Source organism: Cariama cristata, unplaced genomic scaffold, assembly GCF_000690535.1.
Source record: "Cariama cristata isolate BGI_N322 unplaced genomic scaffold, ASM69053v1 scaffold13364, whole genome shotgun sequence".
Lineage (NCBI taxonomy): Eukaryota > Metazoa > Chordata > Aves > Cariamiformes > Cariamidae > Cariama > Cariama cristata.
Genome location: NW_009612415.1, coordinates 43,004 through 70,726, shown reverse-complemented (window position 1 = coordinate 70,726; position 27,723 = coordinate 43,004). Strand labels below are relative to the sequence as shown.

Here is a 27,723-nt window from a genome sequence, read left to right as displayed (position 1 = left end):
TTATATATTTAGCCACAGGTAAGAAAAAGAGATTTTTTTGTGTGACTAAGTCTCCTGTTTGTTTTCCTTCTTTTCTTTCAGTATCATTTTATGGTGATAGCTTTGTGGAGTTGAACATGGCAGAAGCATCCTCTCAGACATCCTTACAGTTGCGATTTCGGACAAGCAAGCCACATGGACTCATTTTTCTTGCAGCTGGGAAGAAGGATTATTGTTTAATGGAGCTATGCTCAGGAAATTTACAGGTATGGTTTATAACTATAGCTGAAAAGATATGTGTAGAGTGTATTGTTTAGTGTTTTTCTTCAAGCTGTTACCTGTAACAGTTTTCAAAGTTCATGTTTAAAACAAAATGGAAAAATCATATAATATGATTGATAATTTCAAAATATGGTACTTATTTCTTACAATGATAGTTGTTAAAATTGGCCTCTTAAAGCCTTTGAGATCTCTAGATCTTAAAATAAAGATCATTGTGTTCAAAGCAGGAGGTTCAGTAAAGCCAAATTTCAGATTTGATGATGTTAGCATCACAGAAAATATTTGGATTTAAATAGTAGTTTTTCTGCAAGGTAAGTTCTTGAAAGTTCATTGTTACTTCAGTTCTCAGGAGTTGTTGATCCTAGCAGAACTGCAGAGGAGTCCTCTTCTGTAATTATTCAAGTCATATTTGTGATGGCAAGTAAACCTACACAAAATTTTAGTGGCATTTTATTTTTGCAATTACATTTTGTAAATTATGTGCTTAATAAGAAAAATTATGAACATTAATTTGTTAACTATATATTAATATATGATTGTGAAAAATACCGCTTTGGATTTTGATAGTTAAAATTCTGTCTCTTGCAGCTCAGAATTAATTTTGGCATGGGGGAACGAGTACTGCATTCTCAGCAAAGATCTCAGCTGAATGATTTAGCTTGGCACCTGGTTGAACTACATCACGAACGTGATAATGTCACATTGGTAATTGATAAAGATGATAGAACTAATGCAAAAATGCCTGGAATTCTCTATGAATTAAATATTGATTATGGATTCTACGTAGGTGGTACTAGTAAACTTGATCTTCCCTACCTTGTTGGAGCACTACCCAGTTTCCGAGGATGTATTGATGATGTGTTGTTCAATGAGCTAGACATTCTGATGCCTCTCAGGCCTTCTCCTGGCTTTAAAAATGTCCATGAAGTTTCAGTGGGATGCAGTGACGAATTCTTTGCAAGTGAAGATGAACCCATTAGTTTCTTCAGTTCCAGATCCTATGTTTCTTTCCCATCATGGAATACTGCTGATGAAGGAGTCTTGCAGTATACATTGCAGACCTCAGATGCACGTGGCTTGCTGCTTTACCATCCTGGGCAAGCGGGAGATTTCATTGCAATGGAAATGGAAGATGGATTAATTAAAGCCTATATTGGAAACCATAAAAGCAGAACACAGCTTTCCTCTCGTAGATCAGTCAATGATAGTCATTGGCACTACATTGAACTGAAATTTACCGCAGAATATTTGCAGCTGACATTGGATGAAGAAACTGTGAAAAAATCATTGCCTTCCCACAGTAAGCTGCCGCTTCTGAAGGGGTCTCTCTTTGTAGGTGGTGTAGATGACGGCACACGATCGGAAGTGATTAAGTTAGAGCTAATCTCAGTGTCTGGGAAGTATGCCAGAGGAGGATCCTTCAAAGGTTGTTTGAGAGACCTGAAAGCCAATTCAGAAAAGAAATCACTGAAGAATGTTCTGGTAACAAAGGACATTTCAGCTGGATGTGAAACGGAGAGTGCTTTTAATACAAATCTTTCTTTAGAGATGGCTGTAAAGAACCCTACTGTGAAAGCGGCGCCAACATTTGCCATTTCCCCTGAAAGCTCTGTCTCTCTGGGCAAGGAAGACAAAAGCCACCTTTTAGTTCTAAGTAACTTGATTGTGCTAGAGGGCGGACAAGCTTCACTCGAATCTAAACATATTAAAGTCAACTTTGACTTTCAGAAATTAGGGATTCATCAGTCACAAATTCTTTTTGAAATAAAGGAACCGCCCTCTCATGGAGACTTGAAACTATGTGTTGAACCGGTGCAGGAGATAAATACATTTACAATGCAGGACGTGTGGCAAGGGAACATTCTTTATGTCCATGATGGCTCTGAGGACACTTGTGATTATTTTAATTTCTCCATTTCTACCAGCAGTGAGAAGATTGTGCCTCCATATTTGCAAGGAAATGAGCAGCATGTATTTAGCATTACTGTCACTCCAGTAAATGATGCGCCTGAGATCACACTTCCTGAGGGAAACTTGCTGCTTCTCTTGGAGAACTCAAAGAAACGTTTGACTAGTGATCTGATAAAAGTTCTAGATAAGGATACGGATCCTGTGAATCTCAGTGTTTCAGTGCTTGGAAATCTGAATGCAGATGCAGGGTTTTTAGAAAGTTCAAAGCATCCTGGAAAAGCTATTACTACTTTTTCTAATGAGGACTTAAGAGAAGGCACTGTTTTCTTTGCCCACACAGGTGTCAAGAACTCAAGGATTGTTCTGAGGGCAAGTGATGGTGAGAAGGTGAGCAACACTGTTGTGTTACGTGTCATGGCAGTTCCTTTGGATTACAGGGTTGTCAACAACTCAGGAATAGAACTACACCAAGGTTTTACAGCTTTGATCACATCTAGGCATCTAGCAGTTGAAACAAATGCCAACCTCCAGGAGCTGGAGATACGGTACGAGATTACAGAGCCACCCCAATTTGGGGAAGTCCGAAGGCAGCATTCAAGAGGGGAATGGAAGCGAGTCAACTCTTTTTCTCAACGCTCTGTTCAGCGCAGCCGTGTGAAATACTGTAGCACTTTTAAAGAAATTCAACTGGAAAATGTTACTGACCAATTTAAATTCAAAGTTAGCATAGGAAGCAGAATCAGTGAAGAGCACATTTTTCCAATCAGAGTGAAATGGTTAAGGTACAGTTTATTGAAACATGCTCCTCTAGAAATTGGAAAATCAAAAAAGAAGTACTTGAATTCAGATAATCTTTTTGCTGTGATTGTGGATCTAGAAATACCTGAAGATGAGCTTCATTTTAAACTGCTGTCCCTGCCAAAGAGTGGACAGATACTGCTTAATGACCAGCCTTTGAAAAAAGATTCAGTCTTCAGCCAGAAGGATATTACTGATCAAAAGGTGGCATATCAATTAATCAGCAGATACCATGAAGACAACCGTGATTCATTTAGATTTGTCATTTCTACAAAGTATCTGGAATCAAATTTATATGACTTTGAAATCTACATCAAATCAGATTTCAGAAACATTATTTTGACTAACAATGGCCTTACTGTTACTGAAGGTGAAGGAGAGTTAATAACAAGCACAAAATTGTTTGTGCAAACACTGGATAATAAAACTTTCCAATATAAAGTTACACAGTTTCCTAAGCATGGGAAATTAAAACTCATTAATTTTTCAGGCTCGTTCAACAGTAATGACAATCTCACCACGTTCACTAGCAAAGATATAACTGATAAGCACCTTATGTATGTGCATGACGATTCTGAGACAGTGTTTGATGAATTTCTTGTCAGAGCTTCCAGTGAAGAGTCAGGAAAGTGGGGAAACGTTGATCCAGGAGTAGAACCTTTGTCGGTAGAAATCAGATTCAACATTTCCGTCCAGCTGAAGAATGATGAGAAGCCAGTGCGTGTAGTTGATAAGATATTTAGCATAGTGAGGAATGGGCAGCGATTATTAACTTTGGCAGATCTTTGCTATCATGATCCTGATTCTGATTTTGATGATGGACAGTTGCTATATAGCAGACGTGGCATTTCCAATGGGGACTTGGTGCTAACAAATGATACTTTGCACAGACTCTACCAATTCAAACAAGCAGACCTGCAGCAGAAGCAAGTCCTGTTTATACACCGTGGTGCAGATTTTGGGCGCTTTGTGCTCTTTGTGACAGATGGCAAGCACTACACCTCTTTGCTTCTAGAGGTTAATGCCACTGACCCATATGTTAGGTTGTCAAATAATACAGGCTTGCTGGTTCGAAAAGGAAAAGAGGAAACTGTTACAACAGCTAACCTAAGTGCTATTACAAACCAAGACATAAGAAATGATCGTGAGCTTACATATGAGATACTCTCTTTCCCAAAATATGGAAGAATATATGTAAATAATATACTGATGGATTCGTTTACTCAACTTGATCTGATAAAGGGGTATGTGACCTATAGGCATGATGACAGCAGCAACCTTATTGACACATTTAATTTTACGGTCCATGTTAGAGATGTCCATCTGGATGCTGGAGTGCATGTTCGCATATATTTAGGAAGTCATCAGTGGCCACCAAGAATTGTGAACAAAAACGATCTCTTGGTTGAAGAAGGAAAATCAGTTAAAATCAGTAAAGGAAAACTGCAAGTAAGTTAACTATGTTGTTCATTTTTCCAGTCTTGTGGCAAGTTTTCTTCACTGCTTTTTCAGCCATTGCAGTGTATTTAGTCTTTGTGTCTTCTCCTCTTTAACTCCTTTTGGTTTTCACTGTCATGACTGCATTCTGCATGCTTAATTCTAGAGAGACTGGTACTAGCAAACTTCCATTTGTAGAAAGAAAAACCGCTTATGTTAAAGAAAAGGGCTGCCCATAGTCTTTGACTCCATTACATATTAGTGCTCGAGAAAGTTAAGATTTGGAGATGCTGCACTTGTGTATTTATTTTAGTTGTGACAATTGTTGGTACTTCATCTATCATTCTTAGTTGAGCTGGTGGGAAATGCAAAGGGAGAAACGGTTTTGTTTCATTCAGTTTGGAGCTAGCCCAATTAACATTGTCTGAGGATTGCATGCAAAATTTTAAAAACATGTCACAAACCTGTGGTTGTTTCTCTTTGGTTAATACTTTCCTCCCCATTGTTTGTGTGTACCCTTTCAGTAACCGCTGTGAGGGTGCTCTGGCACCATGTGGCTGTGCTGCTGAAATCCTTGTTTCATGCAGGGGTCTACAGTTCTTAGGCTATTAGTTCCACAGCGTGCTCCTTTTCAAAATTTACAGAACTTGCTTGGGGTTACAAAACGCTCCCATGCCACGTTTATTTAACATATCTACTTAAAGTACTGTATTGTGTTGTATTAGGAATCGTGTAACCCAAATAAGGAATGCCAGTTAATTAGGTAGACAATCCCAGGGTTTAAAGTGAAAAATTCAGAGGAGAATTAAAGAATTTCTCCTGTTTCTGTTTAAATAATTTTGGGATATGTTTTTAAATTTAAGGTTGTTCATGAAAACAGTTCTCCATCTGAGATTGTGTTCACAGTAAGACGGCTTCCAGTACATGGATACATTCGGAAGTTTTCCTCAGAAGAAAGTTATCTTGGTGCTAACCAAAGGCCAGTTTTGAGCTTCACACAGCAAGATGTGGATGAGGGCAAAGTTCAGTATGTGCAGACAGTTTCTGACCAACTAGATGACCATTTTTCTCTGGATGTGACCAATGGTGTCCGAACAGTGAGTGAAATAGAGATCTCAGTAGATGTCATCCCCAGAATGATTCCACTGGAAGTACAGAACTTCACAGTAATTGAAGGGGGCTCGAAAGCCCTGCTGGAAGACTACCTAAAAATTTCTAGTAGACACTTTGCAGGACTCAGCTGTGAGTTTATTTTAATTGAGCCGCCAAAACATGGGTATGTTGAAAACTCTCGTGTTCCTGGAATAAAGTTAACCACATTTACCAGAAAACAGGTAATGCATTTAGATCTGTTTTGCTGTAGTCACGATTAATTCTTTGTATTGCTTAAAGCTAATTTTTGCCTGCAGTGGAATGATTTAGTGGGAGGTGGTGAGATGCATGAGTTTGAGCTTTATTCTCGCCTTGTACCAAGATGTTTCTGCAGTTGTCATTTGGGGTGGGGAGGGAGGGTGCCTTCTTGTGGTGAACCACATCACTTCCTTGTGAGCCACCGGGTCACACAGACTAGTGTGTAGTAGTAGACTGGTGGGCCAGTCACACTCAGGCAGGGTTGTTGATACTGTGGAAACCTAAGACGGATGGACTGTGGGAACATTTTGAAAGACCAGGAGAAATAGTGTGTTGATTGAACAAGGAGGAAAGTGGAAAAAAATTTTATTTTAGGTCATGTCTTTGCTCACAGAGACAGTATATGTATAATAAGCTAATTTTCAGTCTTTTACCTCTAAGAAGCAAAACTGTACCGTAAGTCATCATCTACTAATACTATGTTCAGTTTATGGATTCCAGGAGCATTGTGGTAAATCTAGTGGGATTGGATTTTACATTTTGCCTTCACGGGGAAGGGGGAATGCGAAGACTGGCAAGTTAAGATACCCTGGTTAGAGGAGTGGACAGGTGAACTGTAAAATTTGCTGTTGTGGACAGAACAACGATAGAGCTACAGATCAGATATAAGCATAAATAAATTCTTAGAAGTCATAAAAATTTGAGGCAATAAATACAGAGGGACGTGACAAGACTTGAATATTTTTGGTTTTTTTTTAATGTGGCATTCATTTTCTTTTAGCCTTTTTAATGTTTCAGATTGTTACATTTTTCAGGTGGAACAAGAATTAATCTACTATGTTCATGATGACAGTGAGGAACTGATGGACAATTTTACTGTGATAGTAAACAACACAGAATTGTGGAAACAAAGCTGGCCCCGAACTGTATTTGTAACAGTTACTGCAGTAAATGATGAAACTCCTGTTATTAAAGTTAACAGAATTCTTCAGGTATGTTTGTCAACATTTAGAAATGTTAAAATTATTTCTAACCTGGTACCATCTAATGCACTTTCATTAACAGAGTATTATGGTCGTCTCTGGTGGGATAGTCAATATAATAAATGGTGGCCCTGGGATTTCAGTAAATTAGTGTTAATGAAGGGAGGCAGGACATGGGTAATGTGTATTTAGGGAGATTCTAGTCATCATGAAGAACTGGTATTCTAATGTAAAGTTTATCTAGAAGGCTGACTGAGCTAGCTTTTAATCTTCAGGTACATGAATTCTCTTGGACTGATCTAGGGCTTGTGGGGTGGGATGGCTTGCACCTGAATCATTGTTGTGTTTTAGTGTTGTTTGCTAGGGCATCTTGAGGCCTGTTGATGAACAGTGTATGTTAGAAAAGTACCAAGAGTAATGATGATGAGGGTGCAAACATCTTACTGTTGTCTTGCACAGCCTTCAGACCCTGTGCGTCTTGCCATTAACTGTACTGAAAGGTCAGACCTGCTGAGGTGCGTTCTGCTTCCTGCTCCTCTCCTGATCTCCAGTGGGATGGGACTGGAGAAGAGAGCAGCATTCTCACTGGCACTACATTAGAGCGTTGTCTATGTGTTGGATATTTCTGATACAAAACACAAATGTTCCCTTCTTTAAAAGTTCCTGGTAAGAATAATACAATGCAGTCTGTGAAAATCTGGGCTGTTAGAGGTCATCAGAATATTAGTGCAGACACTGGAGCTATTACTGTGTGATACTGTGAGCTAAAAAAAGGACATGCGGATTTGTTTCTGAGTCTTGCCCCCCAAATTCCTGAAGGAAATTTTAAAATTGTTGACTGATGCTACCTTTTGCTCTTAATAACCATAGCTAGCTTTTTAATATTTCAGTCTTGAAAAAAGTCATTACTGTCACTTCAGTTTCAGTGCTTTTTCAGATTTATTTATAGGATTGTTATTTGTTTGTGTTCTAGTAGCATTCAGGAACTGGAATCAATTTATTATGGACACTGTGCCCATCTAAACCAAAAAACTTCTGTGTATAAAGGCTTCCAGTCTGAGATCTGATGAGTAAAAACAAATCAGGTGACTCTGAAAAGCAGAATGAAATGGGTATGGGTCAGCTAATGAACCTGTGGTGACAGTAAACCAGCTGAAAGGTGTTAAAACAGAGAAGATATTTAGGAATAGGCTTGAAAGAAGCTAAGCAGGGTATTTTGAGGCTACATCATCCCCCGTGCTGTATGATGAAGTTTGCAAAGTGATGGGACCTAAAACATGCATTTAATTTTATACATTTATTTGTGCATTGCAGAAGGAGAATGGATTACTGTAAAGGTGATTATAACCTTGTGTTGTGTATTGCGCCTTTTCACATGAGAAAAGACCTGATTTTTAAACAGCGATAAAGGTAGTACTGTGCAGCTTCACAGTGACAACAGATAATCCATGATAATCTGCAGATTCCCACAACACAGGATATGCTGCCCTGTGCAGAGACTGTCGGCAGAAGAGCAGACTCACTTCACAAACATTTGGGTGGTACAGGTTAAAACCTTCCCTGGTTAAAGTAATTACAGTGGTACTTCACAGACATCAGCACAGCACGCAGCAGTGTTTCAGATGAGACCGATATATGTCCAGTCAGAAATTTTTCTATATTTCCCTTCTGGTGCCTTGCTGACATTGAACTGCAGTCTGTTAACAGAACTGAGGCCATGCAGTGCACTGCAGTGCAGCATATGGATTTTTCTAAAAATATCTGTAAGTCTAGACTTCCCAAGAACAATGATAGCACAGCTTAACCAAGCCAAAGTTGATCCTCTCTGCTGAGGAGGCAGTTTGCATACCCAGAACCAGTATGCTGCCTTTGTGCCTCTGGTTTTGCTGGTTGTGCATAAGCTACTGCTGAGAAATAACCTTTATTTTTGTCATGAGTGGGTACTGATATGCATGCATATGTTGGATTCGTGTGCAGACTAAAACAAAGCTGACAGTCGAGTTGTATACTGGGAGGAATACACTGAGATGATCCTTCTTCAGAGCAAACTTGCACATTCCAAGACGAAATAAAATTCATTTTTCTTAGTCCTGCTACATATTAAGATGAGCGGGTCATTCCTGTGTAGGGTGATCCTTGCTGGCCCCATGTTCTAGCCAAGAAGTCTGTGCTCCTCAAGGACATTGCTAGTGGTGACTGTTGAGTAATAAACCGTGTGTTGCTTTTTAAAAGTCAGTAGCCCTTTTTTTAAAAGTTGGAAATGTACAAAATATACAAAAGTATAAAATGAGGGAACAGTATTGTGACAACTGAGGTCCATTAGAGCCATTGGAGTTGACTGAAATTTAGCACCTTAGAAATTTTGCAGATCTCAATATAAAAAGTTAGAAAGAACTGCTAACAACTGAAAAATAGGTTAGCACATGGTATCTGCTGTTGAGAAACAGCTTCTGTGAAGAGCTGCATTGTGTGGCTGGTTGTGTTGGTGTGGATATATGAAAGTTAATTTTGGCCTTTGTCATGGGACTTCTGGCCAAATGCGAGAAACTGTTGAGCATGTGGACACATGCTGAATGAGTCCTGCAACTCCAGCTCCCTCAGTTCCGAGGAATCCATAACATCCCTTCTTCAAACAACCTTGTCTGTTGTTGTCAAGGTTACGAACACCATGGGAGGAGTTTCAGGAGGACAAACAACCAAACATTTTGGGAGTTGTTTCTGATTTTTTCTCTAGGAAGTGAAAGTATGTGAAATTCTTAGGGGTTTGGGTGGTTTTGTTTGTTAGTTTTTAGTTTGTTTGTTTGTTTTCCTGAGAATTTATGACTTCCTGAAGTATTTACATTAACATAATGTATGAGGTACAGAAAGTTCCCCCGTCCTGAGAGCTTCTGTAATGTGTGCTAGTAATCATTAGATTTAACTCAAAGCCTTTCCATTAGAACATGTGGGGTGTGTTTATTTAGAAACTATACAGCATCTTAGATATAATGTCCTAAAATTTCCACAGGTTCTATGGTTATTTTTCTCTTTCTAGGGTGGGAATGGGGAAGGGAAATAGGGTATTTTTAAGAAAATCACTACCCTGGCATTATTTGCTGCGTTTATGTGTGTGTTTAAATGTATGAGTAGTGATGCTGTGAAATGACTGTATCCTCCTAATGCCACAAGAGGGCCGTATTTTTCTAGAATTAGATTTTTTTTTAAACCAATTTCAAACACTGATTCCCCCTGCCCTTTAAATCACTCACTCACCAGAGTATTAAAATGGCCATGAATGTAGAGTGTCTGGTAGGGTATGTAGCATGCAAGGAGATACTGATCAACTGAATGCTGTAAGTAGAGCGGAATGCATTATTTCCCAGCGGGCAGGGTCATGAACCTTTTTTTGGACCATGCCTGTGGAATGTGTTAGGCATATGCAAAATTAGTATAATGCTACATCCTGGAAGTTCAGATACAGTTTTCATGGTGCTCTTCAAGGAGGACTTGATCCCAGAGGTGGAAAATAAGGCACTTGTACAGTGTTTCCAGTATTCCGAGTGCCCACTACCTTACAGCCCTTTTCAGCCCTTGGGTCTCCTTTCATTCCTCAAGGATCGTGTTGCAGGTCATGGAGCACCACAGCATGCACAGTACTTTAAAATGCATTGTGTGTTAATGTACTGGAAAAATAGAAATAAATGCTAGCTTTACAGAAAAAAAGCTCATTTTTTCCTTTAGTAAGAGAAAGAATTTCAAAACTTTTGGACATTTAATGAGTCATTTGTAATAATAGGTTTGCATAGTCCTTTCCTATATTTTTGCATATTCTGTATGTGACCTTTTATTTTCTGTGTAGAATAATCTGAATCAGGTACTACTGAGATGAGTTAAAGGGTCTCAGTACAAAACTAGTGACACTGATGTGCTTATTTGGTGCTGCTCAGTACGTCAGCCCTTGCTATTAGCTATCATCCTATGTTTTCATAGGCAGCATCTTTTATCAAACTTCAATAGTAGTAATTACATTACAGAGAATTACATATTTCAAGGGGAAAAATAGCTATTTCCTGGTTGGAAGATATTTTCTGTTATAAAATGTAACACAACTTCTTTTTCAACCCTTTTTCCTAATTAGAAAACACATACAATTTCATTTTAGTATCTCTTTTTCCATGGCACTTAGGTTGTGACACAGTGTAGTCTGAAATCTTTCCTCTGTTCAAGTCTCATGGCAAAAATCTCAGTGACTTTAGAAGGTTTTCTTCGATGTTTGTTATGAAAAGGTAAAATTGATACTTGGAAAAATCTGTGATTACTGATTTTTGGTTTTTGCAGAGGTAAAATGCCCTTTGTCAAGGATCACGTTTCCTCTTCAACCATTTGGTGTGATGTTCCTACCAGATACTTGTTAAGTGTACTAATACCCTAGGAGGACAGGAAGGGACGATGCAGTATGCATTTTGAAGTTCAAGCTGAGGTTTTTTAAGGCTGCTCTTAAGATTGGACAGTATATAAACTCTGCATGGAAAGAATTGGTATTGATATATTGAATATTTAGGAATTTAATTTCATGTTGAGATAAATGCATATTGTTCTTTGTTTGTACTCTTGTCTGTAATTCCAAATAAATACAAAGATGAAGAGTAAAATGGGCTGTTACTTATCGTTTCCAAACACAAAATTATCCAGTGAGAGATCAATGAAGCTCAGATAGCAGTTCTTTCTGCTTGAAAGAAGAATCTTGCAGTTTGTGCGTATCTTAAGGTAAAAAAAAAGAAAAAAGACATTTAGATTTGCTGGAATTAAGTAACGGGTTTTATACTATCTTTCCAAATACTAATTAGCTGTTTTGTCTGGAAGCATGACCTTGCAAAGTGCTAAGCAGCTGTTGGAGGTGTTGATTCCTTCATCTCCCACTGGACTGTGCACCTCTGGGTTGTTTGGTACACTAAAAAGGGCCTTTAGTGTGTGATGTTAGAGGAAATAATGCAGCTACAAGAAATGTTCCATTTGTATTAGGGATTGTTCTGTCCCCGGGCTGTTTTTCTTTTTTCTTTTCTGCTGGTGAAAGTAGAGCGTACTGAATGCCTTGCCTGCTGTGAAGTACATGGCACAGATATTCCTGTGTATGTGTTGGAAAGGAGCTCCTTGACTCAGTTATCATAATACAGTTTTGTTGTGTTTGTAAGAATTTGGGTAGTGCCTGACAAACAGAGCACTCCTGCTGCAGCTGTCTGAAACTCAAAGTGGTAGGGCGTGTTTGTTTGTATTATGTTGCGGTCTTGTTTTTTTGAAAACCATTTGCCAACATTAACTGTTCCAGTCCATGATCAGAGGTTTGGATGGACAGTAAGGAAACCTGTCATAGCTGCTAGTGTTGCACAGCACAAATCTTTATTCTTTCTTTTTCTTTGAGTCTCATGTCCCCCTCCCCACCCCCGATTTTCTTTTGCATGCATTTTCTATGTCACTGTTATTTTTTTTTTATTTTTGCTTTTATAGGTCTGGGTGGGTTCAGTCACAGAAATAACTGTTGATGACCTCTATACAGAAGACAAGGACTCCTCACCATCAGAACTGATATATTCCATTACTCCACCTAGCAATGGGCACTTGGCTCTAAAGTCTTCTGCAAACAAGAGCATCCTTAGTTTTACCCAAGCTCATATAACTGAAGGGCAGCTGGTATTTGTACACAATGGTATGTGGTTTCAAAAATAACCACCTCTGTTACCAAAAGTGCTCCTATTCAGTATATTTGTGTTTGTAATCCTTTGAAGATCTCCTTGTAATGTCACAAAAATCTCAGATCACTGGTTATGTGATACATGATCTCACGAACTAAACAGTAAAGGGTCTGATGATTACTTAAATGTGTGCTCACTGAGAAACCTTGGTGTATTAGTGGTTCAGTTGGTAGCAGCATTGTTTCTGAATGCAGGTTTGCAGTAGGAGACTGTTGCCATACAGCTTTTGTAGATACGAGATCCATTTTTTTTGACCATTGTCATTGGGAATCTCTTGAAGCCTTTCTGTCTTGCTACAGTGCAGAGCTATTCATGGACCAACAGTCTCTCAGTTACTTGCCACAGCATAGTTGTATTCCTGAGCAGCTCTGGGCAATGAAGTTATGGTTCATCTGGGTGATGTCAACCTCCTTTTCAGGTTGTGAAGGAATTTGGCTTTAACCATTGACTCTTTTCTGCCACTGGCCAGATGTTGGATTATTTGTGTTACTGCTACAGAGAGAATGTGTAGGCAATAAAAAAAGAAGTCAGAGCAGCTTCATGCACCCTTGAGTGGCAGTGCTGGGAAGCTGCAGGAATGAACATCCCAGTGGGGTTCCAGCCAGAGGAAGAAGTGGGGCTTTTACAGGGCTATAGCTGCTTTTCTCCTGCTCCAGCTCTATTACCATGTTACCTCAGCTGAAAGAAGAAAGGAGGTGCTAAAGAAGGAATAAACCAGTTTTTGGGAAGGAGATGGAAGCGGTACAGCACTCACTTGCCAGCCCTTAGGCAGGCTGGAATTATTTCCAGTGCTCCCTTGGGTGTGGTGATTACTCCGGATCTATGCTGTGTCTTCATGAGGCTTGGTGCAGGTTAAAGTGCTCTGACTTCCGATGCAGTGTCTTGCAGAGTGCATATGTCTTGCTGAAATTGCTTAACAAGCAGCTGCTGGTGAGCTGTAAGTATCCTGCTCAAACAATTTGGTCAGGAAATGAAAGGCCAAGAGCATGGCAAAAGTGAGCCAAGCTGTTTAAATTGTTCCAAGGGAGACTTTGACATATAAAAACCCCTATGGTGGTAGGACGGTGGTAGTCTCAGTGTGAGGAAATGAATCCACTCTGTGTTCCAGAAGGGCCAAATGCACATCTGTAATCTTAGGAAGTGCATCCTGATTAATGAAAGTAAAAAGAACAGCAAATGTAATTTTCCAGTGAGTGTGAGTGTGGGTTGTACAGTAAATTTGAAATGTAAAATTGCCCAGGTCATGTGTCAGCTCTTGCAACTGCTCTGGCTCTGCCATCCGCTCAACCTCATGGCCTCCAGTGTTTCAGAAAGTACTCTGGACATTTTGCTTCTTTTCCTTTCTCAGCATGTGATTTTCTTTCCTCCTTCATTGTGCACTGTTGCTAGAAATGTGCTTGTTACTCTTGTCTTGCTCCGAGCCTTCTCCTGAGGCCTTTCCTTCTCTGGTTGCTGTCATTCAGCTTTTTACTCCTTTTCTCTTCAGCTGCTCTGTCCCTCATCTTCAGTCTTCTAGTGTGTGCTAGCTTCTTTGGCTCCTCCTGGGAAGTATCCCCACCTCATGTTCTCCACAGCCTGACATCTACTCCTCCTACTCTAGACCTCTCCAAGGGGAAGAGCAGCATTTTTTTGGCTGAGGCAACTCTTCCATCCCGTGGCTGCTCCTCATGGCACCGCAGATCTTTTGCATCTGTACATGGCAGTGACTCTCCATCCTCAGAGTCTTTTGTACTGCCAAATAAGGTACTACCATAGTTTGCTTTTATGCCTCTAACATTAGACATCATAACATTTTCCTTTCTTTGCTCAGTCTTGTGAGTTACATTATGCTACTTATTCCATGCTGTGAGTTGCAAATCTCTCTCTTTGCTCTCTTGTTTTCCCATTAAATTTTGTGTTTGTTTCCTCTATAATCCCTGGTTGTTCTGTCACTAGTGTACACACAGAACCAGAACATACCTTTCCTTTTCTGTACTCCTCTATCAGTGTGAGAATTCCTTCTCTTTTCTACCCTCGCTTAACTCCAGGGTGCTCCCATCCTGTTTTTGCAGTGTGGGGTCTGCCCTTAAGCCCTGCCAGTGTTTTCCTTAGGGCAGTACTGATTTGAACTCCTGTTGGTTCTGAAGTCTGAGTGTCTTTTCAGTGCAGTTTTTACAATCATCCCTCTAGTGTCCTTTTTATCACCTCTGCTCAGATATGCCTTTAAAAATTAATTGCCATAAAATACGACATGCTCCACCCAAACAGCACTTGAGGATTTAGTTCTGTTCCTGACTCTGCCTATAACAAAATATCTGTGTCAATTGGGCAGTTGACCTACATTAGCCAAAAAAACAAGTGAGGCTAAGTAAGCCTTTTTCTTTCCAACCCGAGGCAAATAGTAGACTCCTCAATGCCCTTCTAAATGTGCAATTACTTGTGCATTTTTTATCAAGAGAAAACAGAATAAAAGCTTTTTAAATAAAAACAATACGACCTAATCTTCTAGAGCTGCTCCAGTGCCTGGCTGGATATAAAAGCATTGCCTAGGGGAATTGTTAACTATAATCTCAGAACGCCCATTTGATTCTTCTGATACGTTAATTTATAGTTAGGCAAGGAGTGCTGATATTTCTGTGAAAGTACATGGCACCTCTCACTTTCATGATATGTATTCATGTAGCGAAATCTCATGGCTAAATTGGGCAAAAGGAGTGGAAGAGCAATGGTAACTATTTGCAACAGTTTCAATTTTTCATTCTCTCTTTCTACCTGGCTAAACAATCTGGGGAGCCTCTACATAAAGCAAGATTCGGGAAGCTCTGTACACCTCAGTAAGGCAGTTCTGAGAGATGCATTTTTACAGGAATCCACTCAGACTCCTGGAAATATTTTGCTATCACGTGTGCCAAAGTACATACGAGTCCTAAGATTAAAGAAAAAAATGTGCATTTATTATGAGTACACATGACCTCTGAAATAGTTTAAGCTGTGACAACGTATGCTCTTCAGCAAAGCTAAAGCAGAGCTAAGAGGCAAAGAAAACAGCCTGAGAGTTGATTTGGTCCCTTAGATATAAATCAAAATGAAAGAACATTCTAGTTGTTTTTCTCAACCGAACCATTCTATGATTTTATGATTCTTGTATGATTCTCACCAGTTCCTTATTTGTCAAAATGTGACTGCTTAAGTGCTTTGGTCTGTCCTAAAGATATAAAAAAAGTAGGAAATTTGGAGTCGTTGTCTCCCCGGAGTCATTGTCTCCCGAAGTTTAACTTGGTTTTAGCTCTACTGGGGTCAGTGAAGAAAGAAAGGAAGGGGTACTCTGCTGATTGACATCTAAGGGATGTCTGGCCTTCAGTGTAAGCAACAGCCAGTGGTGGTTCTTTGTGAAGGTGTTCTTTGCATTTTAATCATAATTAAGATACAAAGGTACTGATCAAAAATTGCTTCAGGATGACTTTGGGCATATTTTGCTGTAGCCAAGAGCAAAAGGTGTCCAATGTATGTTTCGGAAAACAAACAGAATAATATAAGAATAAATTTATGTTTTTGTTTTCTACAGGAGCAATGTCTGGAGGCTTCAGTTTTCAGGTAACGGATGGTTTGAACTTCGCGCCTCGACAGATTTTTAGCATCACAGCTCGGACACTAGTGATTAACCTTGAAGTGAACAAAGGACTCAGAGTCTTTCCAGGTTTGTTTTTAAAGATTACCATGATTTCGTCCACTTGAAAAAATTGCATAATATACGGTTATTTGTTGGATAGCTAGCTGGCTAAACTATAAACAACTGTACCTGGGAATATCTGTCTGTCTGGTTTTTAAAAGAATGTTATGTTTTCTCAAACAACATAATGCTTTATTGTTTTCTAGTCTTTAACTTTTTTGAGATGCACATGTGCTTAGAGTCATGGAAATTGGCAGTGAAATATATAAGCACGGTATGACAATAACACTGTCTGCCTAAGCTCTGAACATTCCCCATTCAAATTTGTTTAAAAGCTCTATGTTACATTCATGTATTTAGAGGTGTCTTAGCTGGTTGTGATCTTGCCTCGTAAAAGCAGAGTGAAGCTTGTGTCCATGGGACTCTGAATAGCACATATAAACTCACCAGATTGCTAGTTTGCTTTCTTATTGTTTGAGCTGAGTTGTGCAGAGCAGCACAGACTCACTGATGAATCAGAAAGACTGAAAAACTAGTTGGATCAGCAACTGAATATTTTTTTAATGAAATCCTACTTCTGCAGGAGTTAACGTGTCTGGTCTCACCAGAGCCATTTACTGCTTTCCTTAGGCAAGAGTAATCCCTCATTGACTTAGTAATCTAACATTCATTGCAGGATTAAAGGAGAAATGAAGATCATTCTTCTCTCAGCAGTGTCTTGCATCACACATTTATTTGCGCGACCTTCTTTTTGCTCTGAACATGGTCTGTACAGCCAGAGAGAGACTGAGAATTGGAAAGCTCTGTAGGTATTAATCTGTGCCTTGATTTATCAATTTGATATGAAAGAGGAGCACTTTAGTTTCTTAAACTTCCTGAATATAAACTGCATAAACAAAGGCTTGCAAGAAAAACCACTTAAACACAGGCAACAAAAAATGAGATTGTAGTAGCATGATGTTCTAATTCAGTTGATATAAATGGGATTCACATAATCCACTTACAAGGCTTATTAATCTGCTATTTTGGTGTGTAAGGTTGCCTCAGGCGCAGGGATTTACAGGAATTCTGTCTTAAGCTAAAGATAACTGTAAGATAAGTATGTCTGATACTTCCATAGAAGGCAAAATCTCTAGGCTGTCTGTCAGTTCTCTGGTTTGCAAAATACAGTATTTCTTCAGCACTGCCAGCTGTATTCATCTAAACCTACAGTTTTTCCTGAGTTCTCGCTTACTTTGGGTTAGGAAAATGTCTTTTTGGTGTTAAAAAGTATTACTAGCTTTCTCACCTGTTCTTTTTATGATACTTGTTAAAGATGTTCTGGAGCTGTCAATAGCCAGTGTTCTGTTATATTTTATAGCACTGCAGAAGAAGTTAATTTTGAGACAACTTGAAGATTCTTGTCTCTAGAAAGTAAAAATTGAATATGTTGTGAAGAACTTGCCGTGTCTTTATGGCTGGATGTAGGCTATTCTCTCAAGCATATTGTTCTGCAATTTTATAAGAGCATGTACTGCTGTCTTCTTTTGTATTGGATATACCAGATTTGTTTATACAATTCATGGATTTTTTTTCTGTTCAACAGAAGCTTGTTTTATTCAGTGTGCTCAGTAAATTGGCTGGTAGATATATGAGTTTTTTCTTATGTATGCTAGACATCTAGAATGTGAGGATTTGCTCTCTTCAGGGAAGCAATTGCTCAAAGAAGGAGTGAGCTGAGCTGCTCTTTGAGAAGTAGAGGCAGTCCGTAGATGAGATGATTCATAACTGTTTACCAGTGATATGCAGAATGCTTATGCCAAAGCACTTTCCAAATCTTAAATGTAGGCAGTAAAAATGGACACCAAAATTATTAGGTACCGATTATGGACTTAATGCTATTGCTTTCTACTTGTATTGATTAGCTTGGCCTTACACTGTATCACCCATCCTTGTTGTGTGTCTTCCTCCCCTCTCTCTGTTCCTTTTCCCTGTATTTGAGTGGGGTTGGTTTTGCGATCTGCCAGCTCCCACATTTGGGAAGAAGCAGACAGTGTTCTCCCTTCCCTTTCCCTCACCCAGTCTATTGGCTGGCAAATAACCTTCCTCTCCCTGTTGAGGGGTTAGACCAGGGCAGAACTACTGTGGGTGCTGGAGAAGGTTCTCAAGTCTCAGGACAGGAGTGGGTGAAGGAGAAGGCTATGTCTGGGGCAGGATCCCATTGTACAGGAATGTGTGAGAGACTTTATTGTCTGTGACCCTAGACTGTCTTTCAGCCTGTGCTGTGCAGTGAGTGAGATCAGGTCTATTAGGAACAAACAGGGGCTTTGTGGCACACATCCTCTGTCCCCATGTCCCTGCACTGTGATGGTGATGGTATGATAACCTGGTGTGATTATGAATGATTGGAGCGCTGACTTCCATCACTACAGTGTGACCATGTTTGAGAGTTACTCTGTCTTACTCTGTTAAGGCAGCGAGGCCTGATTTGCATACGTGGGAGGTTATTGAGAAAAAAACCTGTGTTTGCAGATGCACGTGGTCTGATTAACTGTTGCTCTCAGTTGTACTTTCCTAACTACATCTGCTGTACACATGACACAAGGTTGTGCTTCCCTCTCTGCCTGTCACGCAAAAAAAGGGAAGAGAGAGGAAGAGGAGGGGACACTTCTTGAATTACATATAGTGTGGGAGAATTTTTCTAGACCTGAGGGACTGCTTCACTTTTCAAAATGGTATGGACACAGAGAGGCCTGGGAAGGTAAAAAGACAAAAAACAGGCAGAGCCAGAAGATCTCATTTCATTATAACTCTGTTTCAAAATACATATGGTTTGAGCCATGTAAACACTACATGTAAACAGGCAAAATCCTGATGTTACTAATGGCTTGCAAAACATCCCCATTCTTCAGTTTGCTTACCATATTTTTTCTTCTGAATATTATAGCAGGAAGATGTTATTTTGTGTTATTCCTGTGTAAACATTACATGTTGTTGAAGATGGATTGATAATTCAGACTTCAAGGATATATACTGCTAGTATGTGAAATTATGTATTGATACCTATAAAAGCTTGTTGCTCAAGAAAAAAACAAAATGTAAAAATGGAGACAGAAGTGAGGGCAGGGGGAATAGGGTTATGGGAATCTGTTTCTCCTCCAAAAGTATCATTAAATGTGAGATTTAGTTTGCTGAGTGTGCACCATGAAACAGTGCATCAAAAATAAGCCAAAAAAAAGTTCTTTTTTCTTCTAGGAAATTACTAGGTTTGGTTTTGTCACAGCTATGTCAAAAATTGTCTTGATTTGCCTAAATGCCAGAAAGCTCTTTGTAATCTTTGTAATATTTAAGCCAGAAGGTACTGGTCAGTGTGATGCTATGTATTAGAAGGATTTTGTTACCCCTCAGTCTCCATCCATCTTAATAATACATTATTTCAGTTCAGGCTGTTATTTCTGTTGTGTGAAGTTCTTCCTAATTTGTTTAATTCAGTATTTATTTTTTAATTTCACTTAATGAAAATCATCTTTCATATCGGTAAAGCGTGCTTCAAGCTTCTGGTAATAATTGATTTTGGTTTGTGTGTTCACTAGAAACTTTGCTGTGTTAGGGCTTTTCCTTGCCAAATCATCCTGCCTTCTGTGGTCAGCTGGGATTACTAAAAGCATTAACAATGGTGTCTTCAGCTGGAGTTTGAGTTCAGTTCTAGACATGTAATATAGGAACAGGGCTTCTTATACATGCTGTACTCCTTACTTTGAGTTGTTTTAGCAGAAAATAGTATTAAGTGATTACATGTGCTGAAGAGAACTACACTTTTTTCATTTCTGTAAAACAAAGGTACATCCTACGGATGGGCTTTTTGATTGAAAAAGCTGTGGAAGAATTGTAAATAGAAGGTAACTAGAAAAAGGATAACTCTGCTGATCTTATGAAATGTTATTAAAATGATAAGTAGAATACCTACATGAGAAGCTGAGTTGTGCATACAAACTTACCCTTTGGGAAAAGTTGCTGTTGCAAATCTATGTTACTTATAATTGACATCTTTTAGGTTCCAGGAAACCTATTTCACGACATGATCTGAAAGCTGTAACCAATGATGTGACCAATGCAGGAAACAGAACTGTAACTTTTATGGTTGTAACTTCCCCAAAACTTGGAAGGCTGATCAGAGTAAATTCTGATAATACCACTCAGGAAATCCTCAGTTTTACGCAGTCTATGGTAAGCATTTACTTTATAATAACTAGTTCAGGGTAGATTGTTACTTCAAAGGACATCTCAGTTGCTTATTTGTTGTCCGATCCATGTATACCTGTTAAGTAACCAGGCATATGTGACCCGTCAGTGCAGTCACCCAGATTTGCTATGTCATTAAATATCTGGCATTAAGTAGTAAAGGCAAGAGGAGCCTTTGTTCCCCTCTGCTTGGATACTCGAAGGGTCTTGGCATTTTCCACTGTTTTGCTTTTAACAGTATTTTTCAAGAAGAGCTGTTCTGCTGCCATTAACCAGCAGTCCAAGGTTGGAAGCCTTTACTTTTGGCAGAAGGAGTAGACTTTTGCTTTGTGAAAAGTCCAAGTATCAGAATAATTGCAGCTGTACATGATGATCATGGGTTTCCCCAAGAGGACTTTTATTGACTGGATTGGCTGTGATATTAAGTGTTTAAAGAATCTTAACCATGGTACAGGGTCTCAAACTCGAATGACTAAAATGTGGCAGCTCATGTAACTTGATGGAAAACATTCTTTTGCAACTGAAAAGAAATGACTTATGTCTGTGTGTAGCATCTGAATATAACTGTGTGCTCTGTGTGAAGTTATTCTCAGAAAATCTAAATGGGGGAGATAAAAGGAGCTTAATCTCCTGATTTTGCTGGAGGAAAAATTAAGAGATAATTTGCTCTCAGTCTGCGTTTACAGATTTTAAAAGTGGCTGTTTGATTTAGTATATGAAGGAATGAGAAAATCTATTGGCCAGAAATTGAAACTTGACCAATAAAACCTGGAAAAAAGGTTGACATTTTTATTAGTTATCACAACTTTGAAACAACCTGACCAAGGACTGTGGTGGAAGCAATCTACATTTGAACTTTATACATCAAGATGAACACAGAATGTTTCTTTTAAAACAATGTTCTAATTCCATTGTGTTATTGGTCTTGTTACAATAGTTGCTGAGTTTTGTCTTACATTATGAGGGAGATGAACTGTATAATGACACTGTTCCCTTCTATTCTTAAAACAGATTTTTATGAGCATTAGATGAAAGAGTTAAGCATGTCAGATGGAAAATCTTTTGGCTAAGGTTTTGAAGTTTTACTCTTTTTGCCTATGGTTATGATCTTTACATATTGGACAATGCCATGTCAGAACATGTTATTTATTTTCTATAGCTGTAGTTCTTACTGATGTGTTGCTAACTTTCCTTTGAACTTATGGAAGGATTTGAGCTGTAATAATGTGTATGCTTTTCTTCTCAGTTTGAGGTATTTGTATTGGCCATTTTCACTTCAGACAAGTAAATCTAAGTGACTTATTGCATGTACAATTAAGGTATCCTAACCAGCTTGCTATTTATTCTGGTAGAGAATGAAATATAAGGGAGAGGAAAGAGATCCTAAATAAACTTTCACTGTCTAGCATGTTGCAGCCACCTGAAGTTAAATATCAATAAGCAAGTGCTATTGATATTACAAACATTGTATATTTTCCATGTAATGGAGAATAAGAAATTTAATTTCTGTTTGGTTATAAGAAGCTTGTAAATCTGATTTGAATTGAAAATATTTTGCATTAGTTTAGGTCTTTGGATTTTCATTGACTTCATGCTGTATTGTGGAAATTGAAATTTCACTTCCGAAAAGTACTGTGCAGATCGTTTATAAAAGTAGTTAGCACTTTTGCTACGGTGCTGAACTCTTCCCTGTGTCCTGTGGTTTATTGCTTCGTTGGCAAAGAAAGAGAAAAGAATTGAAATCACTATTGCATTCCAAGAAATTTTTTCATGGACAGTTGTTGTTCAGTCAGTGTAAGAAAATTAATTGCACACTGAACATAGTCTAATAACACACTAGTTTTCAACATGACATTTGGGTTTTTTTTCTGTGGTGCCTTAGAAGTATTTTCATCTTGCAATAAGCCACAATTTCTTCATTATATTTAAAGTCATTTACAGAGGTAAACACAGAAATCCTCACCAGTTCCATTCTATTCTTAGCCCAGATATTAGCATGGGCTTGCAATTTGAAAAAAAATAAAAAAAGTTGACCCTAGTAAGATTGATACTAAACACCATTGAATTTAGAGGATGTATATAGTGCCTATTCTTGTTAGAAAAATTTCCTTTCTCCAACTTGGAATTCCTAGAGCCATGGTTTGGAAAGATATCCTCAACGAACATATCCTTTTATTATCAGTTTTGTTTGTTTTGTCCTATTGGCCATTAAGAATTAAATCAGTATAGGGAAAGCATAAACCTGGAGATGTGCACGTAGGATTTTAACACTTCAGTCTGACCTTTTTAGATGATAAGATGGGATGGTTTTGAGGCTGCTGAGACAGCAACCCTGAAAGCCCTGTTTCCCTAGTGATCTCAGTAGGGGCTGTTGCAGTAGTTTCAGGATTAGCGCGCTGTGTAGTCACAGCTCAGATTCTGTAGTGCCAAAGTGCTTCATCCATGATAGCAGCAGGGATTCTTTTGTTTTCTTTTTTCACACCTTTCAAGCATATGTGGTGGGGATGTGTGCTACTGAGTTCCTTCAGTGTGTTTGCAAGCTGTGTAGAGTATTTTACAAATAGTAAACTTAAAACTGGCGCTGTCTCAGACAGGGATCTCTTTGGTAATTTTAAACTTAACACATGCAAGCCAGGTCAGTACTTGCATGGGAAGTTGCCAAGGATTTAATAGGTACAACTGTCTTCCCTCCATGTCAGTGAATGAATTATCAAGCACACCAGATGCTGAATCTACTGGATGAGATTTAGTAAGTGTTCTAGTCTTGTGATTAGTAGGTATCCTATTATAGTTTTAATGTATTATGATATTGATCTTAACATTTGGGTGTACTTCCAACTGATGAGAATCCTAGTCTGAAAATATTGCCCTTTGCTTTGGGGCCTAAAGAGATAAATGACTGTATCTTGTATAAATATGTGTTTCTCTGAAGATTTACTGCAGTATTCTGCTTTGAAGCTTAAATCCTCATGGTGAGACTGATGGGATTCTCTTGAGTATGATGATCTGCAAGGTCAGTGAAAGCAGGTGTACGGCAAGCCAGGTTCCTTCCTGTCTCTTAGGAATCTCCTTCTTGCCATGATGTAGAAATTTTCTACTAAGTAATCCCATCAATTCTTTGGTTATAAACAAGAGTATATTTCAATGGTTGTTGCACCTCGTTCTGGTTGCTGTAGTCTTTTACAAAGTATCTTTTGCTATTCGCCATGAAACACCTCATAAAAGTCCTTTTCAGGCCTTCTGTCTTTCATATGCTTTTTCAGCAGAGTCCAGCCCTGCTGGTATCCTTTTAAAGAAAAAAACCCTAGACATATGATACTCTGATTCATTAAAGATACAGTCCAGCTGAGCTCCTGATCGTCATTACCATTGCTCATTTGAGATAGGTTTTTCAATGTTTTATATCTCTGTTCCTCACATAAGGCCTTTACTAAGCATTCATACCCACTAACGTTTCACCTGCCTTCAAGTCTGCTTATCGGGCAACACAGAGTCCATCTTCAGAGAAGGAGAAATGCAAGATAATCTCAATGTAAGTTACATAAGCACTGTGCATGGACTACGGTACAAAGGCCTCTCTTGAACAATGTTCTTAAAGTTTTTTTTTCTGTCTTTGCACTTCTGTGTTTAAAATTATTTTCCTTTTATACCTGTGGCTTTTCTTTAAACAGGTAGATGAAGGTGTGATCATATATGAACACTTACATGCCGAGTCAGCTGGCTGGAGTGCAGAAGATTTCTTTACATTTACTGTCTCCTCTCCACCAGCAGCTCTGGATCTCCAGGTGTTCCCTATTGTCATTTCATATGAAATCGCCAGGCATGATCAGAACAGTCGTCTTCTAGCAAATACAGGTAAGGATGCTGTACTCTTTGGGCTCCAAATTGGTTTTGGATCTGTGAAGGTTCCAATGAACAAATGTTAAAAACAAAGGCTACTTTCTCTTCGGTGACAAATGACCAGAATACGTTTGTCACAGAGTGTAGCGTAGATAGTAGCTCAGAAAACTGCATCACTGCATCTTTAAAAATGAGATTTACTACCTGCATTTGATGCTTCTAACTGCTGTAGGGGGTGTTCTTTCTCTTTTGCCGTAACAGCAGGTGAAAACAGTCAGAAGCTTTGAGATACTGATATTTCTTTAATCTTTATGTATGCATCAATAGAAATTCTTGTGTCTTATATGTGACTGTATTTTAAAAATAATGGTAATACATTTTTAGCTATGATGTATGGAAATCAAGGATACCATAAAGCAGGAACTTTTCTGAGTATCATCAGTGTTTGGTATCTAATTTCTGAAACGTTGCAACTATAAAATAGTCAATTTCTAAGATTCTGTGTTTCCTTTCTGCTAGGTGCCATAGTCCAAGAAGGAGGTAGAGTATTAATCAACAAAACAAATTTAGATGCTTCAAATCTATTGATTAAGCTACCTGAGGTACAGCGCTCCATGTATGAAGTCTGGTATCAAGTTGTGTCTTTACCCCAACATGGCATGATTGTTGTTGGAGAAAGAAACGTTACCAAAGAAAAACCTAACTTCTCCCAATACATACTGAACAAATTTGGAATTATGTATGTACATGATAATTCTGAATCGCTTAATGACAATTTCACTTTTGCTGTTTGGTTAAACCTAAAGAGTAAGTCTGCAACAAAGCCCCATAGCGAAGTTTTAGAGGAGGTGTTTGATATCACTGTTGTTCCAGTGAATGACCAAGCTCCAGAACTGAAGACTAAAAGGCTGCACTTGAAAGTCCTGCAGGGAGACATGTCAGTGCTGGGGTCAGAGAATCTGAAAGTTGAAGACCTAGATAACGCCCCAGCCGAGCTCAAATACACCATTGTTAGCAACCCCAATAACGGTTATTTAGCAATGAAAAGCAATCTCAGTGTCTCTATAAAGGATTTCACACAAGCTGATGTTGACAGTGGTAAAGTTTGGTTTGTACAGGATGGAAGTTCATCTTCTGGGGTGTTTTATTTCAGCGTGACTGATGGTAAACATCGCCCTTTATACAAACTATTCAGTCTTGAAGTCATACCAATTGCTCTTGTCCTGGTCAACCTTACCAGTGTTGCACTTCCTCAGGGCCAGATGTCTGTCACTATTACCAACGATCAGCTTTCAGCTGTCACAAATGGAAAAAGCACTAATATCGTGTATGAAGTAACTCAGCCGCTCAAATATGGGCACCTAATGATTGGAAATGAGCAAGTTACCAAATTTGAGCAGGCAGATTTGTACTCAGGAAGGTTGTCTTACCACCTAACAAATCTCACTGCATCTAAAGAAGTACTGGAGTTCATGCTTTTCACTGCAGAAGGCAATCTAACAGGGCAAGTGCTGAACATCACAGTGAAGCCTTTAGTACAAGTTGTACCTAACATGCAGATTTCAAATCGAGCAGCTTATAAATTCAGAAGCAGTGATCTGGATGCTTCTGAGCTAGCTAATTTGACAAATAGTACTCCTAAATTTGAAGTAATAGTGCCCCCATCTCATGGAAGGATTGTAAAGAAAAGGTTCGTGAATGATGCAGTGTTCGAAGACACTCAAACATTCACCCAGGCTGACATTGATAATGGTGTTGTGCTTCTAGACATAGATACAAATATGACGGGCATTGATCTGTTAAATGACTCGTTCACATTTATACTCAGGGCAGATGCTGTGCAGCCTGCTGTTGGCTATTTTCAGTATTCCATCATGCCATACAGTTCTCCACTTGTGCAGGGTTTTACAGCTGAAGTGCCTTCCATAACCAGCACAACCATTTCAAAGATTCACACTACCTCAAAGGACGAGGCACCAGCCTCCTCTCAGAATGAGGAGCCTACAGTAGCACCACAGGAGAGTGAACCAACCATGTGGCCAGGACAGAATCACTGGGGAAATCTAGATGAGGAAAGTCCATTGATAAGTCTGGCAATAGGAACAAGTGGATCTGCAGTGACTAAGACCACAATCCAGCTTAATGCCAGGAGTCCCAGAGAGCAGGCAGGTGATGGCAGCAACCCTTGGTACATCATTATACCCCTGGTCCTGGTGTGTGTGCTACTCATTGTTGCTGTTACTTCTGTGTGCATTTTGCTAATGTGTCAGAAGAAAGAGAAGACAACACCACATGTCAAAAGTCAAACAGATGCAGTCCTCAGAAGTCCAGATCAATGTCTGGAACGGAGCTTGACTGTACCCAGTGTTACAGTGACTCCTCTCCTGAAGGGGGTTGAAAGAAGTGCAGCCTCAACGTTCACAGCAATAACACATGAACAGCTGCTTCCTGCAGTGGTTTCTCCGACTGTAGAACAGCCTCTGCAAAACAGCTGGTTAAACCTTGATCCTGAAATGATCCAGTATTGTCGAAAAACAAACCCAACTTTGAAGCGCAATCAATACTGGGTGTAGTTATGGCCAGTTTTGGTCATGCTAGTTGATGTAGTATGGAAAAGAGAGTGACATGTAATTTGTCCTTTGTTATACTTACTTATTATGGGTCAAACGATGCACTGTTTGTTAGATGAAATCCAAATACCTGTGAAATGATAATAATAAAAATCTTACTGATTACAGTGGCCATAAAATAAGATTTCCAGTTGGTACTTCAGCAAAATTCCCACTTAATTCAGTGCAGAATTTGACCCCATGGTTTTTGAGTGCACCCTGTGTATGGAGTATTTTTTATTTCCCATGACAGGGGTAAAATAGAATGTTCTGTCATAGATTATATATTTTTAATATAATTACTTTTTTTGAAGAATGAAGTTTGCTATAAAGGTCTGCATTCTTTCCTGAATGACCGCTTCTATTTGAAGAACTTTCAACAGTTTCTGTAAGTAATTGCCAAGGTGCTAATCTCAATAATGTCGTTTTGACCCAAAGGCTGTTCAGAGGCCAGTAGTAAAGAAACAAAGCTGTGATTATTTTTACAGGTAATCATCCAGCTCACTGAACTGGAAATCTAGAATTCAGCTCAGCAACAACAGTACAGCAGTGACACTATGTATGGATTCTGGTAAAATACTCTTACTGTGAGATGTTGGCTGTTCTTTTGTTTTTCTTTTTCCTCATTTGATACCAAACTCTAGCCTTTAATGTCTGCAGACCAGTAAAATGCATCCATGACCTCTAATCCACATGGCAAAAGCGGTGTATCTGCCAACCAGCCTGTCGACTGAATTATCTTTAGGCTTAGGTTATGTCTGGAAGTGTATATCAAAATTTCCTGCTTCTGACAAAGACTAAATTCTGCCTTCAGTGAAGCAAACACAACTCTGTGGAGTCTGGACATTCAAGCAGATGACAACAGAATCCAGTCCTGTGCTGCATACTGTTGTGTCTTCTGGCGCTACTGACAGAAGCAGTCCTGTGAGGAAGTA

The 27,723-nt window shown here is 39.0% G+C and overlaps 1 protein-coding gene across 1 annotated transcript; it reads left to right on the top strand.

The window, feature by feature from the left end:
- Positions 1–81: 81 nt before the first annotated feature.
- On the top strand, positions 82–26,752 carry LOC104160497 (chondroitin sulfate proteoglycan 4-like; the record flags this gene model as incomplete). The annotated part of the gene is made up of 9 exons (XM_009698625.1): positions 82–245; positions 850–4,419; positions 5,271–5,741; positions 6,573–6,749; positions 12,225–12,423; positions 16,014–16,145; positions 20,152–20,324; positions 24,011–24,194; positions 24,699–26,752. Coding segments are annotated over 9 exons (7,124 nt in total), but the record flags the coding sequence as incomplete, so codon positions are not given.
- Positions 26,753–27,723: the final 971 nt, after the last annotated feature.